At 38.3% G+C, this 11,779-nt stretch overlaps 1 protein-coding gene across 1 annotated transcript; it reads left to right on the top strand.

The window, feature by feature from the left end:
- Positions 1-7,987: 7,987 nt before the first annotated feature.
- Positions 7,988-10,741, top strand: LOC105840986. Its single transcript, XM_012688078.2, has 3 exons — positions 7,988-9,836; positions 9,894-9,994; positions 10,463-10,741. Exons 1-3 carry the CDS (start codon positions 7,988-7,990, stop codon positions 10,739-10,741), a joined length of 2,229 nt encoding a protein of 742 aa, XP_012543532.2.
- Positions 10,742-11,779: the final 1,038 nt, after the last annotated feature.

Consider the following 11,779-nt stretch of genomic DNA (forward strand, 5'->3'; position numbering starts at 1 on the left):
AGTACCGGTCCCGAACAAGTAAGTTCAAAGAGCCGGAACCGGAAACGGTTTTCTCGGATTTTTACCGAATTCGTCGTGCCCGACTTCGAGTTTTCGTAAATCGAATCCTCTCGCGGTGCGCGCGAAGAGATGGAATCGAAGAATTAATATAATAACTGATTTAAAAGTACGAAAGCTGCAGAAATAAAAGAATGATGATGATGAAGACACGCGATAAATTCAAATTATACACCAAGAGAAAAAAAGTTGCAATAATCATAATATTACCATAATTTATAGTTATTTTTGAACCCAACCGTATTTTTACAGTTATTCAACAATATACAGTTTGTTTAAATTATATTGAAGTTCTCATAATTATAATTAATTTACACGACTCGTGATTACCATAACTAAAATGGAGATTTTAATAGTAAGTATTATAAAACAATCATTATTAACATCTACTATAAGCATATAGTTATTGTTACCAATATTATATATTAATAATTACCATAAATATGATATTCCTATCTATAATTATTTTTTTATGCAATTATAATCGCAAATATCATATTTTTTTTCAGGATAAATGTATGTTACTTCTATTGAAAGTAGACGCCTCTTGTTGAACAAGAATAAAATATTTATCACCGTTACTATCATTATTATTACCATATTTTCTGATTTAATTTCAGATTAAATTTTAAAATCAATTTTATTATGCTCGCAGATGCGTTTTAATAATTATTCATAATAGTATTGAATTGACACGGATTGAAATCCATTTCACTTTTCAACGGCGGGACTGACTCACTTCGATATTCTAGATTAATTAAACTCAGGCCAGAAATTTTCGCATTTACCGAGCGTGGAGTAAAATTAATGTGAAATATAAGTAGATGCGATTTCGCTGACGATAATAATATAACGCAACGTAAAGTCACTTAAAAAAATTTCTTCCCTGCACTGTCTCGAACGATCTCTATCGTAAATACGTATCTACCACACTATCTTTATTATTTATGCGAATTAATAAATAAAATACGGAACTACGCGTATTACAAACGGAGATCTCGCCTTTCGATCGTCTCGCTACGACGCGAAGGAAGTTCACGGGGATGCTTTTCGCCATCTTTCTAATGTTTCTCGCGCCGGCTATTTTATTCGCGTATGAATGAATAAATAAATAAGCACCAAGTGTAACGAGTGCGGATCCTGTGCATACATCCGGCGGGTGGACACCGGCAGAGGAAGGGTGGCGGAAGGGAGGGAACTAGGAGCGAAAAGTCGTTCGACGCGTAGGGTAAATAAAGTTTTAAATTTCCGCAGCTCCCCGCACTGCCCCCCCCCCCTCTCTTCCAGCGGGATCTTCGCTTCGCCTCGGCCGACGGCGGCGCCTCCACTATCTGCATAATATATCTCTAATGTGGCGGAGGGAAAAGAGGGTGGCAAAACTTGCCTGCCGCGCTCCTTCGCCCGGTATAATGTAAGGCGAACTCCGCGAAGGGACGGCTAGGGAGAAGGGGGAGGAGGGACGGGAATCGACGGAGGTGGTTTCTGGTGAGATTCTGCGAGCGGGTAAGGCGACCGTCCCCTCCCCCTCGCTTACCCCTGCCCCAGCTAGCTCGCGCGGAGGCACGGTGCTTAAATAACGCGAGTTTGGATTTATAGTAATACTTTTATGAAATAATGTTAGTGGCGGATATTAAGGCAGACACTGCTGGGAGCGTCGCTGGCTAAGCGCCATCCGGGAGCGTCGCGTCCGTTCCACCCCCTACTTTCCTCCGGCCCGCTGCCGCCGTCGTCGTCGTGCCACCGCGGGACCTCCTCACCCTCGATTTTCCGCGTTTCTGACGCGCGTTTCGTGGAAAAACTTCCAACGGCGATCTTTCCACTCGTATCGGCGAGTTCGATATTGATTTCTCGGACACGCGTGAATAATAGGGAAGAGGTCCCTGCGCTCTCTTAAACTGAATCAGTCAAAATTTCATTGCCTGAAAGAACATGGTTTCACTGTGAAAATAAGGGAGTATTTCTTCAAATACTTATCTTCAGTGTAAATAGTCACATTCTGTTCTTCTATTCTATTGATCTTACTGAGAGAGATTATGGTTTATAAAATCATAATTTTACTGTAAAGTCGATAATAATCCTATATACTTATATTTATGTGCTGTAGTACAACTTTTAAAGCTTTCTAAATTTTAAATTATTGCTTCAGAATAATCCTTCACTTTTATTAAATAAAGCCTTGGTAAATAATTCAGATTTTTAAAATTTTAATATATTACTTTTTTTATTTTTAGATTTACTATTCGCAACAATTATTTCTAGCAATCTAAGTATTGATTAAAATAATTTGCAAGCGATTTTTTAAAATAAGATTTTGCAGTGAATATAATATAATAGTTGTATTCTTTATTACTTTTTAGTTATCATACGAATCTTATTTCAGAAAAATTTAATATAAAATTAGTTAAAGTTAATAACATATTATATAAAGTGTGCACATTTAATCTTTCAGCAATAAATAAAAATGAAAAAAAATTATTAATCCGAATAATGCTCCGAAAAACTTACAAAATCTCTAATTAACTTTACAAGCTCTTTTTATAAAAAAAAGAAACGATGTAAGAGAACATTGACTTTTTTAAAACCATATACTCGAACTATAGAGCTATACTTTTTCAAGACTGCTCTGAAGCGAATAAATTTATTAACTACAATGACAGTAAAAAACCTGCTTATAAAATGCCGCTTCTGAAATTTGTAATTTTAAAATGCAAACTTATTAAATGCTGAAAGGAAAGAAAATGTTGGCGTTTCCTACGTTTCAACGTTCGAACGGCGTTTCAAACGTAAAATGTGGCACCAGGTCTCCAGGGTGTTTTCTCGAACTGCGCAAGCGAACCCCGCGGGAGGAATGGAGATGACGACAATGATGGCGATCCGTGCATAACGAGAATGTGAGAGAGAGAAAGAGAGAGTCTTGTAAAATTCGCCGGGGAACGCTCTTTAATTAGCACGCCGTGCTCGGCGAAGAAGGCGCTCGGGATCGGAGATGGGGCACCGAGAGAGAGAAAGAGAATGTGTGGGAGAGGAGGCACTTAAATAATTATCGTTTCGAAGCGCGCAGAGAGCGGCGCGACGCGAGCGGAGGCCGCATCTGTTTCTGATTATTAATTAATATCAACCAACCCGCGGGGGGAGGGCGGGGAGGAAGCCGCGCGTTCGCATGAGCGCGCCCGCTACTCGCCCGCGTACGCAGTCTCACACACATACACACACACACACACACATACACAAAACATACACATAAAATACACACACACACATACACATATATACACATATACACGCGCGCGCGCGCGTACACATCCACACATTCGAATTACATACACTGGTGCAGTGGCACACGGAGTTATACATACATACACGTGTCGCTTGCAGGGATAAAGAGAGCATACGCGCGTATGCTAGGAAATGCGCGCGAGAGAGGGTGCGGTGGTATATTCATATGTTGCGCAGAAATGAACAGAACGGGCTCGGCGGGCATTAAAATTAATGAAACGGACAGAACACGCGCGTTTTAACGAAAATGTATGTGGGCGATCAGGCGGAAGCGCTCGCCCTCTCCTTCTCTTTCTCTCTCTTGCGTTTCTCTCTCTCTCTCTCTCGTTTCTCTCTTTCGTTTTCTCTGTTCAACTCTCGAATACAGGGTGGCGAGAAACTCGTAAAAGCTCTTTGGCTTGCGAATATTCACAGTGTTGTCTTTTCCTCGTACGCGCACTATATCTTTGTTTTTTTTTTCTCTACCATTGTTTCGCACACGTAGATGTAGTGTCAGATACTGTCAATCTATCAAAGTCGCTTGTTGAAATGCGTCTCTTGAATGGTCGTCATTTTCATATCAAGTGAGAATTAATAATCAAAGACAAAGAAAATATTTTTACTTTAACAATATAGATAAATATGGGTAAAATATATAAAGATATCATAAAAGAGATTTCTAAAAATCATTTCTTGTTTCTCTTTCAATTAGCGTCTTTTAAATATAGTTTTACTAAAGGGTTTTATTTATTTTTACATATACAAGTTTTAAGCATTTAACATAAAATATTTCTATCAATAATAATGTCTAATGTTTTATTAGTATTATTGATACAGTCTTAAATTAAAATTGTATTAAAGACTTGTTTTGAGAGATAAAATTTAAGATGTTTTCAAAATCGATAGTGCCACTTATTTTTAATATTTAATTCACCAAAACTCTTTTATTGAATATAATTGCTATATTTTTTATATTAAATTAAATGAGTTGCAAATTAGTTCCTATGAAAATTTAACGTTACACTTTGATTTAAGAATTGCCTCGTAAAAAGAGGTTTCGGTTTCAATAAATTCAAAGTTATAAAGCGTTAATAAACGCTTTTTTTCTCTCTTACAAGAATTTTTATTGAATGCAAAATTTCCTTATGTCTCTGTCATATTATTGTATTAAATCCGCGAGTCTCACGCAGTTAACGAAGACATTCGGGATGGACGTTTTCTTAATTAAGAAACTTAACTTGACCGTGGCTGAAGTCACGGAAATATCGGGACGACGACAACCTGACGTTCCGCCAACGCCGAGGGGACTCGTCGCACGAATATAAATTCCTCCATTATCCAGTGATTAGTTCGTGAGGGGTTACATGCTTCTTGAGTTAGCAACCCTTCAAATATTATTCTCAAAATATTAAATGCTCTTAGACAGTATTGAATATAGAATGTTTCCTTGAGTGAAAACATATATTTAGATTGTAAAGTGATAGATGAGGTAACTGTTTTTAAGAAGAAACTTTTTGATGAATTAAAAACCGAGTTTTTCCACAAAAATATGACAAACAATCGCCATTTCTAACACCTTTTTTATTTAAAATATATAGATATAAGTAAACTTTTTTAAAAATTAAGATTGTGTTGAATTTAAGTGACAAAAATATTATCCTTTTATTAGTAAAATTGCTTTTATAAATTATAATAAAATTTAAACTTTTGTAAATTTTTAATAAAAAAGCAAACTTCCAAATTTGTTAAAGAATCCAAACTGAAAAAGTAGTTTTGAAGAACCAAATTAAAAAATTTAGTTAAATACAGATCTAAAAATAATTTCGTTGAATTATCAAAATAATTATGTAAGAATAACGTTGCCAAAAATATTTTACATTTTAGCAATTAATTTGAGCATTTTACATAGTATATATTATTAAAAAATTAATAATTTTAATGAGAACTTTGATTCGTCCGTTTCCCAACACTCTCCTTGAAAATTAAACTTACCAGATTTTTTATTAACACAATTAGATTTTTTAATGTTTATATATTCTTTTATTGAGTATAAGAAAATAATTACAAATATTCTTATTTATGTATATTAGAATATTTCTTATTTATGCACGCATGTATATGCATATCCATGTATAAAAATAAAATAAATTTTTTAATATTTATTAACCAAACAATGTATAATTATCAAACGTTTTCTTTTTAAATTAAAAGATATAAATAAAAATGTGATATATTTTACTTTACAAAACAAAAAAATTCAATTTGTACCACATTACATTATTTAATCACAAGTTTTGTAATTATAATATTAACTCGAAATAATGTTATAATTATTATTAGAAATCTTACTGATCGAGATATGGTATTAAAATGCTATATTATTTTACTTTATCTACAAACATCAAGTAAGAAATTCCAAAATTTTCATATTATAATATCATATCTCGATCAATAAGATCTCCAAGGATAAAATTATTTCTAATTATAAAATCTTTTTTTGCAGCAGATCAAATTATAACACAAATTAATAATTTTTCCATTTGATATATGTAGATAAAGTAAAATTAATAAAAAGTATTGTAATAATATATCTCGGTAAGTAAAATCTCTTACATTACCATCAGAGAGAAACTTCAGAGCAGTTAAGTCCACATTTTAGGTGTTTCCATTTACCAGTGCCTCAATATGTATGAAACGTGTATCTTTACCATAATGTCTACGAAAGTCTGTAGATAATGTGCACAATTTTTTCCGTTTCTTCTGTGTTATGGCTACAATTTTTTAGTACTATTTCATAGAATAATGCATACTTGTAAAACTTGATTATTATGCGTAATTAAAAATAGACTGCTGTATAAAACGATTGAAACCAAACTATTTTTGCAATAATAATGTTTTGAAGTTTCAAGAAGATTAATACTGTAATGTCAGCGCGTAGAATACTTTGGAGAATACGAAACGATTCCGGACCTTGATTATTAAATAAATATCGTCTTTTTTAATATCATTGATTTTAGGAATTTTCCTCGCATTTGTAAATTTGGCAAACAAAAAAACGTAAAAACAAATAAAAATTTTTTTTATCTTTATATATATATATATATATATATATATATATATGTGTGTGTGTAATAATGTTCCGTAGGAACAGAAAAATCCTAATATCTAAACTTTCATGGAAAATCGATACCTGAACAACACGTTACATACATTTTCAAGAAACGACACTTTAGCCCTTCGTAGGGCGAGAGCGGGGATAATAACGGATAGAGCGGGGATAATAACGGATAGAGCGGGGCAGCACTGGAGACGAGACTTTCGTTACCTGCTTGACTTCTGTTTTGTACTTGTGCGAGTGAGCATCTCGAGCCAGTGCGAACCGAATTCTTTACACGTGCGAGTTATCTTTAACGACCGAATCTTTCGCGATATCATTCGCGCAGTCCGACCGTTAATTCAACAATATACATTATAAGGAGCCAAGTCTCCTCGTCATTAACACACGTACGGGGCCCCGCGACGATCTTATAGTTTCCTGAAACATCGGGAGTACAGTGCGTTCTATAACGCCCAACTATTCAAGCGATACACACATACCTTACTCGATTCAAATTCATAATTCTCGTTTATATATCACAATTTCATTGTAATTATTACGAGGGGTTTTTATGCCTACACGGCTTTTCCCCTAGAGCTAATAAAAGTCAATCCCTTTCGCTCTAATCGCATCATTTATTTTCACCTCACCCACCAAATTGAACCACGGAAGTTTCTCCATGTGAGAGCAGTTTCCGACCATACAGTTTGGTGCCTCCTGTGAGGTCTGAATTCACGATCGCGAGTGCACAGCCATCGTTCAGCGCATCATCATCACGCCATCTCGAAGACCACCCGCCGCCACGTCGTCTCTGGAATCCACGACGCCCAGCTCCACGACGACATCGAGGATCCAAACATGAATATCTTTCAATACTGTTATTATTAATTGCATGTGGATCATTTCGAGATATACGTTAAGTTAATAATTGCATTCTTGGATCGCGCTCGTCCCTCCTGCGTTCACGAAAACACGCTATTTACGATACGATTTCCCGCGGTTAGACGCGAAAGGGAAAACATCGAATTTTACACGCAATCATTCATCGCAAGATTTCCCGCCGAATTTGTTAATCTTTTCGGCCTTAGCATATTGAATTTCACGGCTCTGAGAAAAGTGAAAGTCGAGGCGAGAGCCAAGGATTTGCCCGGCCGGAAAAGGGTAAGAATAAAAAAGGTGGTTCGGACGCGTACCTAAGACCATTCGAGCAATACCTTCACTCACATTCCACCGGTCAATAGCGACAAAAAAGAAGGGAGGGACTGTTCTTTGAAAGAAGTGTATATTCTCATACTTGCTCGTTAGAATTTTCAGTTACAAAATTGTACATCTTCGGTCTGCATTCCGAGAATCCGACAACAACAGAATAATATACACTTTCACCCTTACGTCTTAACCATCCTTTACACTCGGGTCAGCCGTTGGTCGTCCGGCTCTATTGTTTCGCATTTCTACCTGCTCCTTCATCATTGTCTCTTAGACGCGTCAACTATTCATCGGGTCTAACACTCTTTTAAAACTAACACCACGTGCAGGATCAAGCCGTAAATAAATTTATCGACATTAAAACAATCCGGCATGGATCGCGCGAGATACATTAATTCCCAATGGTCCGCGCTAAAGGCGCAGCTCACGAGCTTAGAAAGACTAGTCGAGGCAGGCAATGTGAGTGAATCAAATTTAAAGAGACGCTTGCAATGCGTAACTGATCTCCTCTACGCGTACGAGGATTTACACTGCGAATTAGAAGCAATAGAACCGGGCAAACGCACCGACGAAGTTGGTTTGGAAGACATTCAAGATCGGTACTACGCGGTCGCGAGCGCAATAGATAAGACGTCATCTGAAACGGCCGCAGACAACTTAAATACAGCTTCGATTCCGGTTGACAATAATACAAAACGCGTTAAACTTCTGGTTTCTGAGCTACCAAAATTTGATGGTAACATCGAAGGGTGGTTGTCATTCAAAAATACCTTCTTAACAATGATTGATTCACGCGACGACATTACCGATTTAGAGAAATTTCTATACTTGAAGGATTCGCTGCGCGACGCGGCTTTAAACAAAATTTCCATTTTCGACGCACGCGACGAAAATTATAAGGCCGCGTGGCAATTGCTTATCGCGTCGTACGAAAGGCGAATTTTCGTGACAAAACATCTCGACGCGATTATTGATATATTGTATAACGGGTGCAAGAGAAATTCATCAAACACGGACGAGTCGTCATCGCGAAATAAGATCATTGCGCAAGACATAACAAAATTATCAGACACTGTTCGGCACCACATTACGATGCTCCAATCATTGAACATCGAAGTCAACGAACATATGGTCGTTCGAATAATGGAACGGGCGTTACCGTCGGATGTCCGCGCGGATTGGGAAAAAACGTTGAACTTACAAGACATGCCAACGCTCGAACAAATGTACGAATTCATATCAGATACCGCGTTCCGAATGGACGCGCTCGAAACGGACGACTCATTTACCGAGAAGAGTAACAAAAGACCGCATCCAAAGGGGAGCCTTCCCGCTACTAAGGCACGCAAAGATGAACGAGGAGCACGCGCATTCGTCACGGCTTCGTCGTCTAAGTGCGTAGCGTGCAAAGGGGATGATCATCCTCTCTATCGATGTCCCGAATTCAATAAATTACCGGTGACGCGTAGGTGGGACGTTGTGAAAAGATCCAGGATTTGTAAAAATTGCCTCAACCCGCACAACGGCGAGTGTAAAAAATCGCACTGCAAATTCTGCATTAAATTCCACAACTCGTTATTGCATTATCAATCGGTTAAGGCGTCCTCGGCGACGCAGGTAACAACTAGATGCGAGCCCGTGAAACCTACCACGCCAAATACCCAAAATTCAGCCGTTGCTCTTAACGCGATTCCTTACAATCCACAATCACAATTATCAATGAGCGCAGTCGTTCGAGTAAGAACCGCTCATGGCGATTTCATTCAATGTCGAGCGCTGTTAGGTACCTGCGCAACGGCGAATTTTGTCACAGAAAAATTTGTCCGAGCATTAAAATTACCCATATCTCCGTGTGAAATTTCGATCGGGGTGATCGACGACATGAATACCGCATCAAATGGCGTCGTTGAGTTTTCCTTTCATTCGATCCATAATGATTTCCACAAAAATCTTTCATTTCTCGTGGTGCCTGAAATTGCTGAGAGAATTCCGAGTTGCCCGTTCCCGCGCCACGCGATTAAATTACCAGCTAATTTAAAATTAGCCGACCCACAATTCCACGTACCGCGGCCGGTCGACATAATCATTGGTTCCGGGTCCACTTTATCGCTCTTATCAATTGGACAAATCGACTTATCACAGAATAATTGCGACCTCGTTTTACGAGAGACTCAGCTCGGTTGGGTCATCGTCGGCGGAGTAGCTCCCACTGACGGAACGGGTCATATAAATTAACCAAGTCTCATATAAATTAACCGAATTAACGGAACAAATATAGCTAAATTCTGGCTGATCGAAGATACAACCGCCAAAAAATCTGAGTCGTCAGAAAACGTGGAGAACGAACTTCGTAGGCGCAAAGAACCAACTCCGCGAGTGGTACGCCTTATACGAATCCGACGAATTCAAATCTAAAGTCAACAATTTCGCTACGAGCAAGAGAATCTCATGGCATTTCAATCCGCCCGTCTTACCTCATTTCGGAAGAATCTGGAAGGCGTCGGTTAAGTCCTTTAAACATCGTTTCAAAAGAATAGCGGGGGATCTCCTATTCACTTACGAAGAGCTGAATACATTGGCCATCGAAGTCGAGACTATACTCAATTCACGCCCTTTGTGTCCCATCTCATCCGACCCAAATGATCCACTAGCATTAACACCTGCACATTTATTAGTAGGACAACCGATGACCATGCTGCCCGAAGATAATTACATTTCTGTTCCAGAAAATCGTCTGATATCCTGGAAACTAATCTGAAAGACCCGCCAAGATTTTTGGCGCAGACAGAATATTTAAATGAATTGCAAAAGCGACAAAAATGGAACGGATCAAATGTCGGTTTGCAGCAAGGCAACGTCGTTATTCTCATGGATAAAAATTTACCATGTACATACGCAGTGGCAGCTGGGGCGAATAGTGGAGACACATCCAGGAGACGACGGCGTGGTCAGGGTGGCAACGATCGAGACATCGCATGGATTGATCAAGCGCAACGCAAAGACAATTTGTCCGCTTCCGGACGTAACGTGAACGCATCACGATACATGTGGCCGCCAAGCGAGACAACATCGGTTGCATATTCGCGAGTCACCAAGCGAGCGAAATACACATTTAAGATAACTTAACTTTCGTTCGATTCATCGCAATATCCGTTATCCGCCATGCGCAACTTCGTAGTATACGGCGTAACACTAAAAACGAAATGATTTTCCTTTCCACATTTGTTGTTGATCGTTACACTCTCCCAACGCGGGGGAGGAATCGTAGGAACAGAAAAATTCCAATATCTAAACTTTCATGAAAAATCGATACCTGAACAACATACAGTTGCATACATTTTCAAGAAACGACACTTTAGCCCTTCGTAGGGCGAGAGCGGGGATAATAACGGATAGAGCGGGGGAACACTGGAAACGAGACTCACTTTCGTTACCTGCTTGACTTCCGTTTTGTACTTGTGCAAATGAGTATCTCGAGCCAATGCGAACCGAATCCTTTACACGTGCGAGTTATCTTTAACGACCGAATGTTTCGCGATATCATTCGCGCAGTCTGATCGTTAATTCAACAATATACATTATAAGGAGCCAAGTCTCCTCGTCATTAACACACGTACGGGGCCCCGCGATGATCTTATAGTTCCCTGAAACATTGGGAGTACAGTGCGTTCGATAACGCCCAAATATAGATATTCAAGCGATATACATACCTTACTCAATTCAAATTCATAATTCTCGTTTATATATCACAATTTCATTGTAATTATTACGAGGGGTTTTTATGCCTACACGGATTTTCCCCTAGAGCTAATAAAGGTCAATCTCTTTCGCTCTAATCGCATCATTTATTTTCACCTCACCCACCAAATTGAACCACGGAAGCTTCTCCATGTGGGAGCAGTTTCCGACCATACAAATAATATATAATATAAATAAGAATATAAATTATAATCCCGGTTCTTGATTTCTTTCTAAAAAAGGGCATGGCATCGATACTCGCATCTCTCGAAGTATTATTGTCGCTTTTCTGCGATGCCGATTAAACGTGCGAGAAGTTAGCATCTCAAAGTTTAGCATCTCATAAAAATACTGCAAAATTACTTGCATCCAGCATAGTTCTACAGTTCTTGATAAATTTCAACAATGGTTCCGTTGAATTACGTA

The sequence above is a fragment of the Monomorium pharaonis genome, chromosome 2 (genome assembly GCF_013373865.1).
Source record: "Monomorium pharaonis isolate MP-MQ-018 chromosome 2, ASM1337386v2, whole genome shotgun sequence".
NCBI classification, from domain to species: Eukaryota; Metazoa; Arthropoda; class Insecta; order Hymenoptera; family Formicidae; genus Monomorium; species Monomorium pharaonis.

Coding starts and splice junctions, on each gene's coding strand:
- LOC105840986 (XM_012688078.2), top strand. CDS start 7,988: ATGGATCGCGCGAGATACATTAATTCCCAATGGTCCGCGCTAAAGGCG. Junction 9,837..9,893: donor AGCTCCCACTGACGGAACGG/GTCATATAAATT, acceptor GAACAAATATAG/CTAAATTCTGGCTGATCGAA. Junction 9,995..10,462: donor AAGAACCAACTCCGCGAGTG/GTACGCCTTATA, acceptor GTCGGTTTGCAG/CAAGGCAACGTCGTTATTCT.